At 39.0% G+C, this 22,977-nt stretch overlaps 2 protein-coding genes across 7 annotated transcripts; both read right to left on the bottom strand.

Moving 5' to 3' along the window:
- Positions 1-228: 228 nt before the first annotated feature.
- On the bottom strand, positions 229-10,511 carry atxn7l3a (ataxin 7 like 3a). Of its 3 annotated transcripts, none has more exons than XM_026916461.3 (13): positions 10,338-10,509; positions 9,206-9,320; positions 8,984-9,116; positions 8,131-8,302; positions 6,959-7,056; positions 6,829-6,851; positions 6,576-6,621; positions 5,725-5,762; positions 5,560-5,628; positions 5,176-5,219; positions 3,478-3,549; positions 1,972-2,108; positions 229-1,328 (listed from the first exon to the last, which is right to left on the bottom strand). In XM_026916461.3, the coding sequence occupies exons 2-13, from the start codon at positions 9,254-9,256 to the stop codon at positions 1,057-1,059; spliced, it is 1,155 nt and encodes a 384-aa protein (XP_026772262.2). In that variant the 5' UTR covers positions 9,257-9,320; positions 10,338-10,509; the 3' UTR covers positions 229-1,056. The 3 variants fall into 3 exon arrangements, with proteins under 3 accessions (XP_026772262.2, XP_034165992.2, XP_026772263.2); XM_034310101.2 differs by lacking the exon at positions 10,338-10,509 and adding an exon at positions 10,065-10,310; XM_026916462.3 differs by lacking the exon at positions 3,478-3,549 and having other exon boundaries at positions 10,338-10,511.
- A 136-nt stretch (positions 10,512-10,647) lies between these two features.
- ubtf (upstream binding transcription factor) lies at positions 10,648-22,855 on the bottom strand. 4 transcript variants are annotated; one of them, XM_026916495.3, is made up of 21 exons: positions 22,154-22,855; positions 18,852-18,903; positions 18,558-18,736; positions 18,339-18,422; positions 17,873-18,028; positions 17,657-17,721; positions 17,391-17,517; positions 17,155-17,265; positions 16,757-16,890; positions 16,373-16,514; positions 16,121-16,162; positions 15,918-16,028; positions 15,616-15,771; positions 15,226-15,372; positions 15,011-15,121; positions 14,626-14,714; positions 14,266-14,455; positions 13,674-13,721; positions 13,487-13,552; positions 13,267-13,377; positions 10,648-12,742 (listed from the first exon to the last, which is right to left on the bottom strand). In XM_026916495.3, exons 2-21 carry the CDS (start codon positions 18,886-18,888, stop codon positions 12,632-12,634), a joined length of 2,217 nt encoding a protein of 738 aa, XP_026772296.1. In that variant the 5' UTR covers positions 18,889-18,903; positions 22,154-22,855; the 3' UTR covers positions 10,648-12,631. The 4 variants fall into 4 exon arrangements, with proteins under 4 accessions (XP_026772296.1, XP_026772295.1, XP_026772297.1 ...); XM_026916494.3 differs by lacking the exon at positions 22,154-22,855 and adding an exon at positions 21,657-22,122; XM_026916496.3 differs by lacking the exon at positions 22,154-22,855 and adding an exon at positions 21,247-21,647.
- Between the last annotated feature and the right edge of the window lie 122 nt (positions 22,856-22,977).

The raw sequence follows: 22,977 nt of genomic DNA on the forward strand, positions 1-22,977 counted from the left end.
TATCAAGACATGGCAGGTTTCTAATTTGCATATCATGAATATTCATAACTTCTGGGATTTTCAGGGTGCATAACATCTTTTTAATAGTTTAAACAGTTTAAACTGACATGTTCAGAGTTACATTAAAGAAATCCCTTATATTTTGCCTCCGAGCACTAATGGTTGTTGGTGCTATTTGTCCAGAAAGAGACTGGGTCTCGAAATCTGACATGAAAGACACATTCCAGGTGAGACACGCCAGTCTTTATTCACAATACCACAGGATGTTCTGCATGGAGTGAGAGAACCAACGCCAGCATTGAAAAATTACGACATATCCATACACACAGCACAACTTCCTATGTACAGTAAGTAACAGTGGAATCTTTTATCCCTCCACCACAGAAACATTTTATACACGCTTTAAATCTGAATCCACAAATTACAAAAATAAAAGATGAAAAAAAAATCCACTTTAAAAAGCTATAAGGCTTTTGTATTTACTCCAAACGAAGTGCATCTTACATTACTCAAGAATAAATGCTATTTTTTTTAGCAGTTCAGTGTAAAATAAAACAGGTGTAATAAGTGCTCTCAAGACCCAAAAAAGACAACGTGCACACTACCACACTCAATTATACACTGTAAATAAATAGTGCAATGTATACTGAAAAATATCTACCAGGAGGCGGCGGACAATAAGTGTGTTGATTGAAAGAGCATAATTTGGCCTGAAGCTACAACAGTGATTATCAAAGGAGCATTATTTAGCAGGAAGCAGTAGGACTGTTCTGAAACAGCATCATCAGTTAAGAGGCAGCAGCATTATAGTGTGGTTTTTGAAGCCAAACCGTTAAAAGAATTATTCAAAAGGATTTACCAAGCACGCACATCACCTCACTTTAGTCTGGACATGCTATAGCACATTTATACCAATCACGAGTAAACGCAAATCCCAACATTCAACTGCACATGACATACATATGCAAACACACATCCTGCTTTAAAATAGCGAAGAAAAAAAAACCCAGAAGTCTGTGTAACAATCATGGTGGAGTTTGTGTGTGTGTTATTCTTTTAGTTCAGGTCATCATAAATATTAGGGGCCGGAGGAGGTGGAGGTCTGGGTCTCTTCTTACGATTTGACAGGGCAAGTGCACTCTGGGAATTGCTACTGCTAGTGCCTGCGCCACCCAGTCCACTCACACTGCTGCTGCTCCCTCCTCCTCCTCTCTCTCGTTCTCCTCGCTCTCCTGCTTTTTCCCTCTCACACACTCCAGCACTACTCATGAGTAGAGAGCTAGGCTTCTTCTTTTTCTTAGGTCTCTTTGAGTCTGAGTTATTTGTACCTGGGAGAAAGAGAAGAGAAAAGAAAGTGAAGATTTATGAGAAGATAGGTGGTAATGGATACAGGGGTGGGTATACAGGGTGTTAACATAATACATGGTGTTGGTGTGAGAGTGTGTGTGTTAGGGCTATTAGATTTGTTTAAGTGAATTGGATTTTTAACTGCATTTCAATTTTACTAAAGAGAGTTTGTATTTTTGAATGTATTTCAATATTAATGAGCCATAATGTAGTGCAGTAGCACTACATTATGTTCATATAATAAACTGAAATTTTACAATTTTATGTTTCCTATTGGCCATCCCCAACTCATCTTTATGCAGGAATCTGTTTTTTTTATTGTTTTATTTAACACTATACAGTATATGCTCACTACATATGGTCTTACATAATGGTATTGAAGAACCTATATAATGTACTACATGCCCAACAGGACAAATAAAAATAAATAAATAAATAAATATATGCTACAAACAAGATTTCTTTAGACTCATTCTCCTATGTTAAGTGACAGGTCATTTAGCTAAAAAAATTCAGTGTGCCAACAGAAATATGTAAGATTCAAATGTAGGTTTTTTCCTTGAATACTTGAATGTTCAAACCTTATACTCATTTTACTGTGTACTGTGGGTATGAATTACTCACTGGCTTTGGAGGAAGCGGAGTCTGAAGGTGAGATGTCAGATGAGCCATCCCACTGGAGGCGGGACATGATGAGCTGTCCATCAGGGGTGTCATACCCGTCATTTTCCAGCACTGACTCGGGGTCGGGCAGTGTTGACCTGTCAATCAACAAGCCAAGATCACTACAGACTCAAAGTCCATAAATATAAACAGACCAAAAATTATATGACCAGAAGAAAAAAAATATTGCACTGTTATGCTTAATGTGTACTGTTACATCTTGAATTGCATGTTGGTCATAAATAACACAAAAACATTCATGTGCTTGTTATGTTATTGCTTGTATAGTAACAGCTAATTCAGCGTGACTTGTATGATGGATGCGCTACATACTCTATGGCTAAAAATAAACAGAATAAGAAAACGTTATTTAACAAGGAAAAACACAATCATTGATATGGTGAAGCTTTCTGTAAGGAGATGCTTAATAAATATTCATGGAAGGAGTCTCCAGTGTCAGGACTGTGTAACTGCCAGTAAGGTTTCTACCATTGAAAGAGTTTGAGCTTTCTGGTATCTTGCTAACATGACAAGCTCCATTATTGTTTATCATGTTAACTTTAAGAGAAAGAAATATGAGAGGCTGGAAAGGGAATGACTGTTTATAGCTGCCATAACACAAGTGATAAAAGGAACTTGTATTGTGGATGTTCCACAACTTTAAATGTAACTATTTAACACTTAAACAGCAGGAAGTAATTTTCTTAATGAATATATTGGTGAACTGCTGTGGTATAAGAGGAATAAAACACTTCGGGATGTGTTGTTATTGTAAACCGATAATTGTTGATTAGTTTTCCTTTAACAGCACTCCCAGTCATGTTTTATTCTTTACATAGTGTGTGATGCATAGCTTCCAATAAATGCAAAATATACTATATAAATGCAAAATACTACTGAGTGAGCAAATATTCAGCTATTGGTGATAGAAGCACGAACAGTCTATGTTTACATGTGAGCTCTTCGTGCAGGCCTCCAACCTTCATGCTAAGCGGATTCCAAGCTACATAAACAGATTACAGTGCAACAGATCAGTTCAGCTTACACTGTGGGGAAAATTGGATGTAACTGCTAAAAACATTGAGCTATGCATGTGAGTCCTAGACATACTGTATCTCACCAAGGGGATCAGTGGGAGAAGTAAAATGGGAAGAAGAGGAGCAAAGGCAGAGGGGATCTAGAGGTGAGACAGGGACTGATTTCAATTCAGAAACTAGGCCATCACTTCCACTTGCTCTTAAGGGAATTTCATGACACAGAGGCACAGAGGTCATTTTAAATCGTTTAGGCTTAATCAAAGCATCGCGTGACCAACCTAAACATATTTATACTTATTATATTCAACATAAAAAAAAATGTTTGAATGCAGGTAAAAATAACAAGAGGAAGTGAGAAGCTTTCCAAATTGTAATTGGGACTTTTTCCAGCCTGAAGGCCATTAAGTCAGGGAGGGAGGGTGAAACTCACGCGGACGGCCCCAGGAGGAAAACTCTGACTGCCCTCCTCTGCTCGTCCGTGTGCTGGGGACAGCGCTGGGACCTGCCAGGACACAACGTGGCATTATGCACTGCATCACACACACTACCTGGGGACACAGACTTTGCCAGCAACCAACAGGACACGACAGGGAGATCTCAGGTTAGATATTAGCGGTTAGGACTAGCCTTGGGTGCTGGCAGATGTCTAAGGAGTCCCACAGTATGAACAACAGGCAGTGCTTTAGAACAACCTTGACCTGTCCAATTGAAAAAGAATGATCCTCCAATCAGAATGGAAATCAATTTGGTTAAATGTTGGAATATAAAAAAATAAGCCAAATGAATAATAGAACAAATTAAATTGGCCTCTCAGCAACTTTTGTATTAAAAAATAAATTCATATTGAGTTGCCACTTGTGTTCCATAATATCAGTCCCAACATGGACACGACCATTTCCATTTACACAAATGAAAAAGATCATGTCATTATATGACATGCAAAATCACATACAACCCTAGATCTTAGTAAACACATGTATACACAAAAGCACACGTTTGCACAGAATGTACACAATACTACACTGACCTCATATGTATCTATGGTCCCCACCCTTTATAAAATAAAAATATTTTGGACTTATATATAAATAACTTCCCAGGATTTCAATGTCCAGTTTTTCTTGCTAGCTTTTTTAAAGATCATTATCAGTATTATAAACATGAAAACTATCAAATGTAATATACATTAGGGAGGCTAGGAAAGACTATAGGTTTAAAGACTTTTTCCCCAATTTTCTCCCCGGTTTTGTTTTTGCTGATTCCCACCCACTAGCTAACTCTCTCCTATCACATGACAGCTACCAACCTCGAAGGCTGGGGCAAACACGTGCTTCCTCTGAGACACGTGAAGCCAACCTCCGCAACTGTCCCAACTGCTGTTCATGCTGCATCACAGGGCAGCACAACACACTAGGAGGAAAGCGCTATCTGCCCTCTTCCACATATATGAGCTCACAGAAGGCACAGAAGTGAGTTTAAGACTCAAAACACATTTAGAGCCATAGTGTTTAATGTTTTTCCTGTAAGTATTTATATGTGTGAAGCTGCCAAAAGCATTTTGATGGTGGAACCGAGTTGATTTTTCCCCCCATCAACAACTGAACGTGTCAATAAATCAGGTTTTACCAATCCCAAACTCTAATGGATAATATTCATGTTACAGTTAAAGGGTCATGTTACTGATTACATATACAGTCTATGAAGCCTTCCTCATACACAAAACTGCTTTTTAACACTTAAATTCATTTACTTGTCAACTAAGTGCTTGGTGTTTGATTATCTCTGGGAAAGAGGCATTTCTAGATTCCTGCCCCCTATTCAGTGGTCTTATTACATCTAGACTTATTAAAACATGACTTTTAAAAAATCAGAATTACTGACTCATTTTATTGAAACCTACACTGGTTAGCCATCAAATCCCTTTCTCTGACCAATCACTGATAAATTACGCATGAATCATTACGACTTCTTAGGACAGATGTGTCTATTAGGACAGAGCGCTTTCTTTTGCATTTTTGTCCATTTTGTTTGTTTTGTGTGTGTGTGTGTGTGTGTGTGTGTGTGTGTATGTGTATAATCTCAGCACATGGCTCTTTTACTTAATGAAAGTGAGGAGTGTCTCACTTACCGCGTGCACATCTTTTTAGTGTGCTCTGATACGACCCCACATTGCTGAGAAAAGAAAAGCTCCTGTTAGCAATAGGGCTGTTAGCAAAAGCCTTTATTCAACTTAGAAAACTCAAACAAGCTTTGCATAACATCTCTCAGTAAGCAGCACTTGTTTTAGAGCACCTGAAGTGAGGCATATTTCCATAACACCAGGAACGATGAAAATAAAGTTGATGAAACTTTGTGAATGTAATTACAGAATCATTACTGTGTTAACATATTAATCACATTACAAAACCACAAGCACTTCATATGTAAGAGGTTAGGATGAGAAATATACAGGCTGATTAGGCACAATTTTTTCTGAATGGACAGAACAAACAGATAGATGGGAAAAGGTTACCGTTGTCAGGAGAAATCTGAGCTCTTCTGGCCCCAGAGTCTCATAGCTGATCCCAGAACTGTAGTTGTACTATAGAGAAGAGGGCAGAAAAGATCACAGGAGTCAAACCCACAGTGCATCAATAAAAACTAGGTAAGAACAACACAAACAAGATCTATCAAATACCTTGTAAAGGTCGGGATTTACACTACTGCTCAGCTCTCCTGTGGAGAAAATGAGACAGAAGTAGTTTTGTAAAAAAAAGTTGAATCACAGTGTCTTTGTGCCAGATTTTTTACATTCCATTTCGTTTTATGATCCACACAAGTTAAATGTTACTTTTGTAAGTAAAGAATAACACGTGACAGGGTGCGCTATTTTAGGAAAATAATCATTATTGAAGTTGATAATTTTCATAAAACAGCACATCCGGAAGTGGATGATAATCCCTCTTATACAACAGCAATTTGTCAAAAATTGTAATTTTCGATTTATTAAAGAATGACACTCTGTATATTTAGCATTGTGAAACTTCCATGAGACAAGTTAGTTCCTGTTATCACTTATGTTATATCAGCTATAAAATAATAATTATAAAAAACCACAGCTTGTCATGTTCTTGAAAAACAGGAAAGTGTAAACTCCTGAGGACTCTCCCAAGGCAGAAAAATTACTGATGGTTACAAAGTGCTGACACTGGAGACTTGCGTAAATAATAAACGTCTCCTTACAGAAAACAGCTCCTTATCAACGATTATATGTTGTTCCTTTGTTAAATATTAGAATTTTTATTATCAGCATCTGTTTATTATTTTTTGTCCACCATAAAAGTCATTGTGAAAGAGTTGTTACTATAGAAACAGTAAGGTATTACAATGAGCACATTAATAAAAACCTGTGATTTGAATTACAGCTGGTACTAGTGTCAGAGCTGCTGTTATAGAAAATTAATCAACATCTTCTGACCAATCAGAATCAGGAACAGCACTGTGGTATAATAATTTATAAAGGACATACCATGAAATATTTCAACTCACCATTTTTATGCTTCAGAGACTTGGACCGTCTGGGGGAATTTGGATTCTGTGGAGTCAGATGTAAAAGTTAAAAGCTACAAAGCCAGAATAATTTGTACTAAAGCACACAAACAGCACTGTCCAAAATGTGAAATCAATAAAGTACATTTTTGCGTCTATCAATAATGAAACTCACAGAAAATGGAGTTCCCATTAGAGGCTAATCTATAAAATCTGGCAAAAATCAATAGAACATTTCAGATTATTTTAATACCTTGTCTGACTTTCTCTTCTTGGCTGCAAGGAACAAAAACAAACATGTGCATTAAAACCCGCACAAGTCATTTTAATGGGTTAGATTTACAATGAAGAAATAGTTGAACTAAGTGACCAAGACAGCTCACGTTTCTTTTCTGAACCATATGACCAGTCGTTGTCATTGATGTCATCGTTGTCCTCTTGGTCACTTTCTGACTTGCTTGTGTTGTTGCTGCTGGCTATCCTAAAGACACACGGGGTGCATGCAAAGTGCAAAACAGAACTAATTTGTACTTTAAAGACAAACTGTGCTGAATTTTATGTCTAAGCAAGACTATGGAGATGGGCTGTGAGTGGGCAACGATGAATAATTAAACAGTTGCTACTTTCACTAATGCTTATCATTTTATTGGAATAGTTAGGTGAAAAATCAAATTTATGCAATTTCCCTAAAATATAGTCAAGAAGGGTTGTCTGATAGTTGGTTCTTTAATTCTGCACTGGAGCTCCCAGGCTAATGTAGCAATAATGGAACTCTGTCACAATCGTGTCTGAATCTGCAAACAACATACTTAATTTAAATTTCTGATGAAATTCTGCCTTGATACTTAGGGAGGTGGAGTCAGAGCAAAAATATTACCAAACTGCGCTAAGAGATTAAGTGATTTGGTTCTCCAAGATGGCTGCTTCTGTGACATTACAGCATTCATTTATGCAGTCAACATTTTTTAAAATTATTTTCATAAATTACAGTAAGTCCTACTGCGTGAAGCACAATACCTAGTCTGTGTGACATTACTGAAGAACTGAATGAATTTTGAGGCAGATATTTGCAGATATATAATTGCAGATCTTCTGCAAAACTAAAAATGCAAACATCAGACAACAAACACGGCTTAGCTGAACAGATATCATTTTGATTTTTCACCAAATTGTTTGTTAGCATATAATTATCAGTTTTATATGTCAGTGGCTAGGTCTCCTAAGGTAGCAGGAATAAAAAAAAAAAGAAAAAAAAAAAGAAATTTAAACAAAAGAAGTTAACACTTGGTATAATATTAATCTGAAATGGTATATTCATAATGTGAAATCCCTGGACTAATTTAATTCCCAGTAGCAGTACTGGTGTGAAGGTGTTGCTCAGCCTTAAAACATCTCTGAACTGATGCCTCCATTTTGAATACTGAAGTGAGAACAGATTTCTATTCACCCTTGCGTCTGCTGCATAACTTGTTCTTGATATTGACTGTAAACCAAATATCTCTTTTGGGACAAATAAAATTTGACCTGAACGGAAAGGGATGTAAAATGAGCTGACCTGCGGCTGGCGATGCGGCTGCTATTGCGCCCCATTCCCAAACATTTCTCCAGGTGAGGGGCGAATCGCGAGGCTGCTATGCTCCTGCTACAGTTGGGACACACACACTCCTTATTCTTCCACTGGTTGTACACTTGTCCGAATATGTCCAACCCTGGCTGGTCCACAATTTCTACATGACAGAAGGACAGAAAAGAGAAATCTGTCTTCAAATAAAAACTTGTCATTAAACATGTATGGACTGGCCTGAAGTGCAGCAGCAAACATGGAGAAACTGTAAATTATTTCTGAGCAGTACAAGATCAGGAAAGTTTTGTGCTAATGGCTAGAAGGTTTGTGTGTTTATATGGCAGAAGTTTCATAGAACTGCTCCTAGCTCCTATTCGCACCTTTAGATAAAAGTCTCTGCCAATTGAATAAATGTAAATGTATCAATTTAAAATGCTAACCATCACATGATGTGTTTCCATTCCTGTTACCTATATACAAACTCAAAATGAATATAAACATGGATTAATGAAAATCTAATTCTATTGTTTATGCAGTTGTGGACAATTAATGGCTGGGTAGCAAAGGTGTCACATTTGATGGAACTGACTGCTAAGATGGAACGTGCCCTCAAGGCCTGGATAAAAATTTATAACTTTTCAAGATATAGGACTAACTTATTTTAATAATGTGTCTAATATTTGGATAGTTGGATTATTTTCATAAAATAAATGTTTTGAAGGGTTCAGTGGAATTTATTCACAGTTAAAGTGATGCCTGGCTGTAAAAAGTTTGGAAAGCCCTGCACAGGGCCTAGAAATGGTGGAACACCTCTATTGTGCAGGACGGACACTTTTCCACTCACCAAAATCCTTCATGCTTTCTTGGTCCGTCTCATCCAGGAAAAAGTAGCCTTGCTTGACAGCTCGGTGCACTTCAAAGCAAAGCCCCAAACATGCATCTTCCACCAAGTCTGAGTATATGTCATGAGCCAAGGCCTAAAAAAAAGACAGAGACAGAAGTTTAGTTTGTGGTGGTCACTTACCTGGTTTAGTTGAGAATATCTGAACGATAAGGACATGTTTACCTCTAGCTTGGTGTTATCCAGGCCTGACAGCGACATATCATCCATTTTCATTTGCAACGGCTATTGTAGGACGGCCAGCATAGTTAATGGGTTATATAGCAGGTGGACAGCCACGCTGTAGAGAAAAGGAAACAGGAAACAAGGTAACGGACATATATTATAGGAATCTCAGCCACTCAGGATAGGGTTCTCAGGTAAAATCATTGAGCCAGCTGCAGAACCCTGGTGAAAAATCCAGCTTGGTTAGACCAGCTACCAAAACCCAGGATGAACTGGGCTAACTGGGCTAACTATCTTTGCCAGGGGTTAAACCCTGGTAGAAAGAAAACAGTCTCTACATTACTAATTAAACATTGTTATTTTTGTGGACAACTGGAAAACAATCATTTATTGCTCAGTTTATTCAAGTAATAAGGAAGCTAGAAAATAAATGAGCAGGTGCACAGATGGTCTACAAGGTTCACCAGTGTTTTAGTGGGTCAGAATTAGCAGAATTTTCTCAGCAGAGAAGTTGAACAAAATATTGAAAAATGGACAATAATAAACTTCAAAAGCTAAAAAATTTCGTAAACATATTTCAATGAACTTCACGGAGGAAACCTGGAGGAAAAGAAGCTGTCCTCACGGGCTGCCTCACCTAACTGGAAATTAGATTACTGGCTATTTTTGCATTTTTATATTAGCATATTTGCTAACCGTTTCTTTATAAAACTAGGTAATTAATCAAACAGCCTACAGGAAATACAGCCACAGCCAGCGGCATGTAAGAAACTGCTGGCATTCGTAGCTCGCCAGATAACAAATATAACATTTCATAACATTGTTTTCCCGAACGTTTATAAATAATTAAAATATATACACATATTGTTTGTCGAACAGCGTCGCTTCTATCACACATACAGGTGAATTCATACAGGAACTGCTAGCTGTTAGCTGTTTAGCACATTCAGTATACCAGTTACAGTGTCGCAAACCGCGCATTATGAGCTAAAACAAGAGCTCAGCAGTGTTACATTAATAACTAATACAGTGAATAACAACATTTATCTACAAACATGCAACAGTTACTGAGGCGCTAAACGCTATTTGGTTACTTTCGAATATGTAACAAAATCGGTGACATTAAACCTACCAACAGCTCCAGCGTCCCAGTCCTTCTAGCAAGTTTATACACGTCAGCAGACTACACTTAAATATAGTGATACTTTTATAAGTATATTTAGATATAAACTATCTAATATACAGATGAAAAAGCCGCTGAATATTTAAATATGGAAAAATAATAAAGCGCAGCCATTTTGACAGACGCAAGACATCACTAATCAACTACCGATCATCAGCACACCGAATTCTGAATTACTTTCAAGGCAAAAAACACAGATTACAGAGTTTAGAAATATTTTTACAACACAAGGGAGAAAAAAAGAAAAAGAGTCAGGCAGTTGCTAAAGACAGGTTTATTTGTTCAAATGGTATATTCCAGGAATATAACACCTCTGACTATAGAAAACATCCAAATGTTCCAAATTAGCAGTACAAATTTCTTTTTCTTTTTTTTTTTGTCATTTCTACAAATAAACAAATAGCTGAGGGGTATAAAAACTAAAACATAAATTTAAAATTTTCCCTCCTCAGAGCAAATGACAAACTAATCCAGACCAGTGGCCTCTGTAAGCACCGCCTAGGGAAGCTCGGTCAATTGAAAATACAAATTAAACCATGTTCACTCAATACAAATTAAAAAAAAAAAAAAAAAGAAGTCATATTTACAATTACCATACAACAGCAGTGAACCATATCCATCTGCACTGATCTCATCACTTCTAGTCATCACTTCTAATTCTACAGTGGGTTCCATACCTGCTATGTTCCTCAACAAACATTATAAATAAGCAGTTCATTCAGCGGGATATATAAGACACACACACACTACATCATGTCTTGTTCTTTCGAAGGGGAACTGACGTAATATCTCTGGGTCTTCTACTGACAGACACCAGTGATCCGAGTGGTGTGCACACAGAAGCTCAAAAACTAGCAAACTCTTAAAATTTTTTTGCAATGATTTTTTTTCTTTTTTTTTTTTTTTTTTTTTTTTAAACACACAGGGCACAGATGAGAGGGGGGGAAAAAAACAGCTACCCCAAACTGTTCATATATACATAACATAAAGGAACTCTCCTCTGTTAAATAAAACATTTGTTTACATTCCTTGAGCTGGTGCGTATCAGAATGCATCAGTGACTATAAAAATACAAAGAGGTTAAAGGGTATGGGACATCAGGAACACTGAGAGGACAGTCAGCTGATGAGGCTTTTCAGGATAAGTGCAAGGAAAAAAAATCATACATACTAGACATTTAAAATAAACCAATAGTTAAAACAAACTATTTTTTAAAAGGAAATTTGTAGCCCTGCAAAGCAACATTTAAAAAAAAAAAAAAAAAAAAAAAAAGGAAAACAGAAGTCGGACTGAACAAACCAACACCAATTATAATCCTCACTAATAATCTGTTACACACAGGGTTTTGGGGAGGAGATTCCTCTAAAAACTGTACCACATCTGGGCAAAATATAACCTTTTCTTGCTATTTTTTTATTATAAAGACTCATCAAATGTCTTTAAAGTTAAAGCAATCATTTGAGAATTGTTAAAATCCAACACAAAATGAGGAATCTCTGCCATTTATACAAAGGGGGGGGAAAGAAAACATGGATGGAGCAGCTCCAAGCTCCAACACCTAACAAGCACAGGAGATGGCGGCTTATTTACACGCAATCTACATGGACTGACATTCAAGAAAAAAAATAATAATAATTTGCTTCATTGTTCCTGAAGTTACCACATCATGAACCAAAGAGCAAAATTACACCACTATAGGAGGACAGGGTGAAAACGAAAAAAACAAAACTGTGATGCAGATGTAGAGAATAGAGAGGAGGAGAGAGGAGAATCATTTGGTTTGCTTCACCCCCTCAAAGGAACTCACTGAGCTTCTTTGGCTCATGGGTCCTTCAATCCCCCCAAAAAGACTGAAAAAGAAACCAAAGCCTTCATTCAACAACGCTTCAAAACAATGCCACGAAGTGTGATGGTAAGAAAATTGTTTTAAATCCCATAGATATTAAAATAATCACTCATGGGATCATTTAACCTCTGCTGATGTTACAGATGTGTGTTACCCATGGGGAATTTAGGAATCCTCTCAGTCCTCAATAAACTCATCAGGCAAGCTGGAGAAGGGGGCGGGTAGGGGAGGCTAAAGCAAAAGGTGGTGTGTGAGTGATGCAAATGGACGTGGTGGTGCAGTGGAAAGTGCTCCCCCTGGTGGCTGGAGGAATGCACTGCAGGCCCAAGGCTCTGCCTCATGGCTCAGTTCACAGGGTCTGTGGCAGTCTGAGGGCTCGCTCTGCTCCAGCTCCCCATCACTCAGAGTCAGATTCAGAGGAATCCTCCGAGCTGGACGCACTGCTGCTGCTCTCTGATTTATTCTCCTTATCCTCTGCCTCTTCATCCTCTTCATCCTCATCCTCATTCTGAAAATAAATAAATAAATAAAAATCATCAAATTTTCCTCATCACAACCACATGCAAAAATGAGACAGACTTTTACATATATGCACAGACACGGCTATTAAAAATTAGACAAAGTATTAATTTAAATGTGATTTAATTTAATGTTGCTAATGTTAATGTTGTTGAAATATGCACAGATTTACAGGAGAAAAAAATTGTTTTTAACCTTATTAATTCATGTTCCAGGTGATATTGTGTATAATTTATCAGAATCAGTCACACAAGACAACTCTTATTTCTCCATAAATAAGAATATTAAAAATGGAATGCTTTAGAAGCAGCTCTTAACATCTGATTTCTAATGTCAGTTGGCACTCACAGGTGGAGAAAAAGACAGTATTAACCAATATTATATCATGCTTTACTTCCCCTTCATCCTCTCACTTCCCAACCCCAGCTATCTCCAAGAAAATAACCAAGCTTTTGGACTTGGAAATGTCACAGAATACTAATTCATAATTCTGCATATTTCTAGATATCTCACATCATCGTCTTCATCTTCGTCATCATCCCCTTCTTCACTCTCCTCTGCGCTGGATGATCCCTCCTCAGACTCCTTCTCCTCCTCTTCATCATCTTCATCTTCTTCTTCATCCTATAAAAGATAAATACATAGTAAATAGATATACATAGTAAAACACAACTGATGAATCATGGGTATTGCATCATCCTACACAGAACTTTATAAATAAGCAGACACTTACTGAGGTCTTGGCCTTGGCTTTCTGTTTAGCACTGGTACCACCTGGTTTACTTGTGCTTCTCCTTTTCTGAAAAGCACAAAAAAAAAAAAAAAAAAAAGAATGAAGTGCAGTGTTAAAGCTAGCAACATTTAAATAAATGTATCTGAAAAAACAAATATACCAAAACGGCAGGTCACTGCTAACTTACCAAGGAATTGTATTCCTTATACGCAGCTCTCTCTTGAGATGATAAGCTCTGTAAAATAAATTATTTCATCATTCAGTGCAAAATACATCAAAATGAATGATATTCAATAAGTCTGACTGATAAATTTCTTTGTTTTAAGCCATCCCCTCAAAGTTCTATGATCATTCACGTTCCACCCCGTTTCACACATCTTAATATTAAAGGTAGGTAGGTAGGTAATATTTGGCAAAGGTTGTTTCAAGCTACATGTTTTGTAAACGAACGTTTAAACAAATGCAGCCCCTTCCTTTGTCCTTGCAAAGCCACCAGTCCAAATCACACGCTGTCTAAGTTAGAACGCCTGAATTCTCTTGCAAGATGAGCTTTCTAATCTAACAGGCTACAGGAGTGGCAGGCATGCAGAGTTGCTTCCTTGTCCTGATGTTGATGGTTCACATCTTTGTTTTTCTCTCCCATTTGCCAAGGTGCCACAGAGGCGTAAGTAGATATTTTATTTACAGTTGCGGGAATTTTTGTATGCCAAATGTTAAGTGATTAATAATCACTGACCCCACTAAAACTGAAAACACAGTTAATGAGAGTGGTAAAGTACCGCTAGCCACTGCTCAAGCTGCACTTTGTATTGCTTCTGTTTCTCCTCTGCAATTTTCTTGTAGCGGTCTTTCTCTTTCTGCGGAAGGCTCTGCCAGCGGCTGCCGATTTCAGTCATACGCTCTTTCATGGGCAGGTGGTTCAGCTCCCCATTAGACAGCATTTCCTGAGAAAACTTCTGATAGCCATTTCTGAGAGAGCAGAAGTCAAAGACAACATTAAGAGCAGGGTCAGTCTAATCATCTAGCTGATATTCAACATTGTCACTCATCACTGATAGCTGATGATTGTATTTTTAAACATAAACCTCAGAACACACTTTGAGCTGAATGTCGTTGAACAGATGCACATGAAAACTTACGATGGTGGCTTTTTGGGCTCTCCTTCAAATTTCATCTTCTTCCCTGAGGCAACAACCCCAGCAGGAGAGCGCATCTCACTCAGCTCTCTCTGACAGGAAAAAAGACAGGAAACTTCATTGTTACTTTCAGATTCTGAATAAAGAAGAGTATGCCATGAAGCTCGATTTCTCAAGTAGCTAACTTATCTTAAAACAACCGTCCAGCAGGATGAGTAATAAGGAACATTAATATTAGACAACCTTTTTCCTAGTTTAAGATGTTTAGCTCATTAAAGACCTTATTTCGTGAAGGATGATTGTGTTAGTCATCATAGACTTTTATTGTATGTAGATTGGAAAACACATATGTTAGGCAAATTATAAACTTTAACCAAACCTTGCTCACCTCATATCTCTTCTGGTCCTCTGCAGCCTTTTTGATCCACATGATTTTCTCCTTCTTCTCCATGGTGTTCCACGCGGCCTCCATGGCTTTTTGGGCCTTTGGCCGGTCATTCTGACACAAAACAGAAAATTGAGGGAAAGTGAGTTTTTAAAGACACATCCATGCCATAGTAATTATACACATAGTTGTAAAAAACCTTTACATATCTCTCCTACCTTGAATCTGGCCAAGTAATCACCGATGACATTGTGCTGCCAAATTTCCTGTGCGGTCTTGGGTGGGTCCGGCAGCTTGTTTTGCTCCTCTTTCCCTCGTTTCTCTGACTCTGCTTTCAGCACTGCCTCCAAGTTCTTGTATTTTTCCTATAAGATGGTGGAGTTTTCAATGGCCACAGGCAAAAGCATGTGCTGCCATGCTGTTTCACATACTCTGAGTATACTTGATTTAATGGTTGTTCAAGCACACATATTTATATATTTATTTGATCAAAACTCATCCTCAAGACTAACCAGTATGGCTGCAGGAGCTTTCTCCCACAGCCACCATTCATTAAAATTCACTGCTGCAGGTACCAGCAAAAAAGACTGCTCCATGCAAGAAGTTACCTTCTTCTTGTCTGAGAGGTCATTCCACATGCGGGCCAGAAGTCTGGTGAGTTCACTATCAGACAAGTCAGGCCTCTCCTGCTGAAGTTTCTGCCTCTTTTCTTCAGCAAAAATGAACATGGCAGAGATCGGTCGCTTTGGCTTAACAGGACTACTCTGTATACATAAGGTGAAAAAGGAAAGAAGACTAAGACAAAACCACAAAGGATTAAAAAAAGATGGAACTGGATATGGAAGGCTGGGTAGATATAAACAGATGTGGATATATGGATGGATGGACAGATAATGGCAAGTACACTGACCTTTGCTTTAGAGTTCTTTTTGGGACCGGGGCTGGCGCCGCCAGTGGACTTTTTAAATCCCACCATCTTCTGCTCTGCCAAGATTCTCTGCTGTTCTTCCTCTGAAATGCTCTGCAGAACAGAGTGGACAATAAAACACACAAATTTTATGAAATTGTTTTAAAAAAAAAAAAAAATAGCTGCAAAAATATACATCCACTTACACACAGGTATCGGTTCATCTCAACTTCATATTCTTTCTTTTTCTGAAATAAAAAAGGGAAAGGTCATTAAAGATGACAAGGGTGCAAAACATGAACTTGCACTACGATGTAAATCAGTTTATAGTCTGGTATGCACATTTAGATTCAGATAATTTGGTACACAGTGGTATTCGCATGTTATTAGTACAGTTTCTTGCGTGTGCAGTCTTATACATTCTTACTACGTGTGTATTCTGTGAGTTGTTCTCTGACCTGCTCACAGCGTTTCTGATAAGCGTCTTTCTCGCTCTGTTTGAGTAGTTTCCAGCGCTGGCTGCACATGACCATGCGCTCAGTGCTTGGAACATCTTTCATGCCAGACATAAGCTCAGCACAGAACATTGAGTAACCATTCCTAGAGAGAGAGAGAGAGAGAGACAGCATAAGAGATTATGGAAGACTCCCAAAACATGTTACAGAATAAATATTGTCTACCTTCAACAAAGATGACAAACATAATCTTTGACATAATCAACACACCCACAATAATACTGCAATCTCCCAAGCTAAATGATAAACAATCCAGATTATCTTCAGCCCATGACTGACAATAATGATCATTCATCCTCAATTCTTAATGGCATTCTGTATACTTACGATGGCGGTTTGCCTGGTCGCCCATCAGACTTGTCCTTCAGCTGTCTTTCTGCTTTGGTCAAAGTAGTCTTGACAATATCATCTTCAGTCAAGTTCAGTTGAGGGTGTTGCTGAATGAACTCCCGCATCGTCTCCTATACAAATGTCAGGGTTCAGAGGTTACAACCCAGAATCTGTCATCTCAATTGAAGTGTCACTTCTGCTGATGATTATTGATGTTCTATGTAATCTAGTTCACGTTTAAAACCAAAAACTTCATTAAACAATCTTTTTACATAGAATAAGCAAGACAATACACATTGCTGGTAAAATATCATCAGTATTTAAAGCACTGGACAGAAAGCACCTGTCCATCTGAATTAATTCAAACAGTAAGGAGATACTCAAGCTGCTCAAACCTCATACTGCTTATGCTGCTCCAGAGATTTGGTGATCCACTTCAGTCTCTTTTTATCTGGAAGCTGTGTCCACTTCTTCCCCAGACTGTCTTTAATGTCTTTGGTGGTGGCCTAGACATTAATAACACATTAATACTGACCCTTTACTTTTCAGGATCATACAATGAATGGTGGCTGATCAGGTTAATTAACAGAACTGCTAATATGCTGTGGAGGGGTGAGTCAACTGAAATTACCTCAGGGTGAATTTTGAGGTATGCTTTTTTCTCATGGTTGTACCACAGCTGCTGTGGAGTCATAGGTTTCTCTGGTACATTGGATGCTTTCTTGCTTGTATTCTCCAGCAGGTCTGGATGCTCCTCTCTAAATACATACAGAACCCCTTAAAACATTAAAAACTGAAAAACGCAATCCAGACACAGGACGATGGTATTAAGAAATCAAAATGTCATGCACATCATTAAAAAATTATTTATTTCACAGATGAGACACTTGTACTTACTTGAACTTTAACATGTTAAGCTCAAAAGCTTCCTTTTCTTTGAGAAAATCATTCACATATTTCTCCTACAGAGAGACAATAATTCAACATTGCAGTTCAGTCCGCATCAAAAAGAAAATGTACTCTCACAAACTACTAGTATTAAAATCGTATTCTAGAAACAGATGCCTAAGAAATCTCCCCCAGGCATCAGTGCATGTCATCATGTCCTTGCACCTTTTTACGTTCAGGCAGCTCCTTATACTTTTTGGAAAGGATCTTTGTAAGGTCTAGATTGCTCATCTCCGGGTGAAGTTTAGCATACTTTGCTCTCTTTTCCATGAAGAAGCGGAAGTATGGTGTCAGTGGCTTCTTGGGGAAGTCTGGGTGTTTCTGTTGAAAAGACAAAACAAAAAAAACGCTTAGTTTTCCACAAGACCTAATTAAAAATAGCACATGCTAAAAATGATTAAAAACATGGTGTGTAAAATCCGTGCCATAAAAAGAAGCTGTTTTCTAACAATCAAGTGTCCAAAGTAAAATAAATAAATAAATAAAAGAATGACAATTGAGACATTACACATACATAAATTTTAAAACAATTACATATGGCATTAAAAACACCCATGTACCCTGTTGAAGCATAGTATAATGTTGCTCAAACAATGAAGAATTCTGTAGAAGACAGGAAACTTCTAATTACCTTCAGTTTTTTGCCTTTGTAGGGATTCTTGATGTAGTCTTGAGCATCCACAATTAACTCTGTCAGTGTGCGGAATTTACGGATCTGAAAGGAAAACATCGACTCAAAGCTGTAACTACTGTCTGAAAACCTTGACAGTACTACTGACTTTATGTATATTGTATATGTATATTTTTACTCCATGTCATCCAGCGAATGTCATTTTGTCATGATCCTCACCTCTTTTGAGACCTCAAGCCATTTCTGTTTGCACATCTCAGCTGAGTACGTGTTAAAAGCAACCTTCTCCCAGTTCAGATGAGCTTCAGTCGTCTTATACTTGGTCAGGTCTTTCTCTGGCAGATTTACTTTCATGGCATCCAGGAGCTTCAGCAAATCATCCTGGGCCCAAACTGCAGCTGTGGAGATTTAAAGTTAGAATTAGTTGTGAATTTACTATTTGCACACGTAAATTTGTAAAATAACTGCACATTCTATGAAGAAAAAACCTGTAAACTGGCAACATCATCCTACCTGGCTCTTTACTGGTGGAATCCATGCCTCCATTCATTCTCGAATATCACTTCTAGAGACACAAAAATGTGAATGATGAAAAATAATGTGCATTTTACACAAAGTTCTGTAATTTTTTTTTTTTTATATTCTACATAAATAATCTTTGTATACTTTAAAACAACAGGAATATGCAAATGAGCACTAAACATATCTGTAAAACACTTTCAATCACTGATCAGAAATGTGGTAAAGAAACCTTCATCAATGGCATGTAGATATCATAGAAATCAACCATACACAGAGAACTAAGTTATTAGATAATATGTAAATAACTAGCTTAAAACTTTTTTTTGTGCATCACGTCTTCCATTTATTATCTCTTTTTGTTAATCACAATTAACATTCATAACATTTGGCATTTCTGCAGCACTAAAATTCTGTCCTTTGGCTAGGTTTGAAGGGCATGACACAATTTAGTACCTCACATCTACCAGAAATGTTGCCAGCAACCCAAAATATACAGAGTGTTTGGTTTTGTGTCATGCAGTTAGTCTGATTCAGGGTTAAATCCCTTTCTCAGTGAAGGGAACCAGGTTGGAGACCACTCAGCCGCTCTCTGACCAGGAGTTTTGATACGCACCAGCAGTGTTCTCACCTACCCAAATGAACCACACCGAGAGGGAAATGCACCATGGTTCGAGCCAAACTAACTAAATGCTGCTTACGTGAAAGCACTCGTAGACTTAAACAGAAAGAATATCTGCAAAGTAACAGTGGTAAGGTCATCTCTGCGATAGTCATCAGAAGGTTGCTAGTCAGCATGGTGGGACCCTTGAGAAAGACCATTAGATTCTCAATTGTAAGTCAATTTTTAAAAATTGTCTCCAAAGTGCATTCATGTAAAAGAGATATAGTTCAAATAATAAAATATATTTAACAAATATGTATAAGATTACAAAAATTAACTGACGTGGTGGAAGGGGGAAAAAATTCACTTAATTATACTTGGACCTACTTTCCAATAATTTTTTTTTAATGTTTGATTTGGTGCGGATGACGCAGTTGGGTTGACCATTATAAAACCCTAAAGGAATGAGTGCTTACTCTATGGAGTGGAATTAAAACCCAGCCCAACACATAATAGTTGTTCATTACGCCGCCCCTAACCGTTTACGCTGCATCGGGAGACAGAGCCCATTGCCTGTGACGGCTTCAAATCTCAAATAACTCTGCACTCGAAACGAAACCCAGCAGCCAAATCCGTCTAATCTTCCATTTTGTGTCCCCGCTCTAAGACTTCTGGAAGACTGCAAGTCCGCGGACATTTTGCGTCGACCGTTTCGCCTACCGGTGGTTTCTTGCGCGGAATGGCGTTGTTTCGGAGCGGAGCGGATGCTGGGAGGTAACGTTACGGCGGAAGGAGGAAGGACGGGCAGCTGGAGGCGACCAGCTGATCACGGAATGGATCCGCTTTCTTTCGCTCTCGGTCGAGGCGGGAACGGAGGCCAGTGAGGAGACATGACTACAACATGCACAGACTCGAGTCCGCCTCAGTGCTAACGGGGCGCGCGGAGCTCTGCTTCCGCCATGGAGGGGGTTTCTGAGTCGCGCGCTACTTATTACACGAGCCGTCTGTTTGACTGAGCTTTTAAAAAAAAAAAAGAAAAAAGAAAAAAAAAAACTGTTAATGACCGACTCGTCATTTTCTGAACCATCAGTCGACGTTTGAAAACACCACGTTGTGGGTTTTGTATGTGGAAAGGTTGATTTAGCCACAGAATGACTCGCCAGTTTTCCAGGGCGAGGCGCTGCCATTACTGAAGCTGTGGCGGTAATGGCGACGCCTGAACCGACCCGAGCTCCAAACAGACACGAAGGAAAGCCTCCATCAACCAAAATATCATATAAATCAAGCTAATATCTAGCTAAATCTACATTTTTGCTTACAGAAATAGGAAATGCGTATTATTTTCACTTGTTTGAACGTGTTTTATTAACTAGTACAAACGTTTCTTTTTACACTGAATTTTAGACTCGACACAGATGGTGAAATGAAGCTTGTCCAAGTTGTGTGCGAAAAATATTAACAAATTACATACAGCCAAATACACTGCGTTAACATATCAAATTTAAATAAATTGTAACTGGATTATAAGACATAAATACTACTTTTAATAACGTATTACTTGACACAAACAAAAAAACAGCAAGCGCTAGCATTCGTCGAGTGCTAAGCGACCTATCCCTGACCTACACTAGCTAGGCGGCTAGGACTAGCTAGTTAGCTAGCTTCGGGTCCCCACCACCGAAATGAGAGTGGAGCCCTAATTCATCAAAATACCACGAAATACACCACCATGGTGTGTAAACGTACTGTTAATATTCTGAGAATCCCTTTTACAAACGACCTTACCGTAAAACTCGCCCGTTACCACGACATTCAGTTGACGTCGAGACTACCGGGGTAAACGCGAGGTGTTGGCGGCCGTATGGCGGCGACTGGGAGCTGGTCCTTTAATGGCTTGGAGGACAAGAATAAAGAAAAATACACTTCACTAAGCTCCAAGCGCGATGTCTGAGCTTCAGTAGTGTCTGGTTTAAAAATCTGTGATGAATGCTTAATTTAAAGAGTTAAACGCACACATTTTAAGCGCAACATGAAAAGGGAAAAACCCATGAACAGCCGAGACTGAGAGCAGCTCGCTGGCGTGACGACTGTTCTAGAGCCGCCATGCTGCTTCCACCTCACGGTGCTCTCAATCCCCCGCGCTGGCGAGGGGAAAAAACGCGTTTAAAACGGTAAGCCGTGGCTTAGGAACTTACCCGATTTACTCCTGAATCATCAGCAGCCGATAGAAGGAGTACGCAAATGCTCACGAGCTCGGGTTTCTCGGTTGTGAGAAGTCGCGCGCGCGAGCGAGAGAGGACGAGCCCGTGCGGTGAGGTATTTAACCGAAGCTCCCTGATGGCTAACCGGAGGCGGCCGGTTCTGCTCGCATACAGACAGCCTCATGGAGTCCTCACTCGGCGTGGAGATAAACGACGAACGCGTCGAGCTCAGTCGCATTTACCATTATCTTGACCATTGTTTTTATCATCAGATCATACAAAAAAAATACAAAGTGAATTGTTTTTTTTTTTTTTTCCGGTTTAAGTCTCGCGGACGGGAAATTCGGCTAAGGCGACCTCGGAATGTACTCTATCCACCCTGCACCAGGCAACGCGGTTTCAAAACAATGTGTTTAAAAAAATGTTTAGTCTAATATACAAGTGAACAAAAAGGAAACACATATTTAAACATAAACTGTGCTGTAGTTTACCTCAGGTAATCAGTTTTTAACCCAGCAGTGGTGGTGGTTGTTGTTGAGGAGGAGGAGAAGAAGAAGAAACAGGCGGCGGCGAGTTCGACCTGTCGCAGCGCGCGCGTGGTTGGAAACTGCTTGTGTGGAACGAGGGGAGGGTTGAACGTTGGCCAGCCGCGCGCCGCCGGTCCAGGGCACGAGGCTCCTCCAGTCCCCGCAGAGCCGCGAGACTTTTTTCCCCCCCGCCTCCATCTCTCTCGCTCTCGCGCGCGCTCTCTCTCTCCCTCTCTCCCCCTTTTCCAGTCAGCGCGCGCGCTCCGACCCTCTCGTTCGTTCCGACCATTTCTCTTTTCCAAGAGAGAGAGAGAGAGAGACAGACATCCCGCATTTTCGATCTGTCTGCTCCTTCCTTTCCCTTCCCTTCCTTTCCCTTCCCTCCACCCAAGCTCGAGCGCAGGGACCCTTTTCGTTCCTCCGGTTGCACGAGATGACTGATGATCGCGCCTTCGAAACGGAGAGTGAGCAAATAAAACCGAAATGTCAGCAACCCATGCATCTGTTTTTTTTAACTGATTTCTTCATGTGCTTGGAATTCTTTTATAGCCTCATTAATAAATTAATGCAGTCGATTTTGATGAGGTTTCTGTGTGATCCTTATGCAGAGGGCCCGGGGGGATGGGGATGGGGATGCCCGGCAATGCTGCTACACCAAAAACCCTCGAAGTGGACGAAAAAACCTTAACTATAAATAGTGCACTTTTATATATAGCTCATGTGTTTCCCTCTTTTTAAGTCTGTTTGACAGTTACATCTTTCTCTCAGCCCCTAAAATATCATTCATC

This window comes from Pangasianodon hypophthalmus, chromosome 13, assembly GCF_027358585.1.
Source record: "Pangasianodon hypophthalmus isolate fPanHyp1 chromosome 13, fPanHyp1.pri, whole genome shotgun sequence".
NCBI lineage: Eukaryota > Metazoa > Chordata > Actinopteri > Siluriformes > Pangasiidae > Pangasianodon > Pangasianodon hypophthalmus.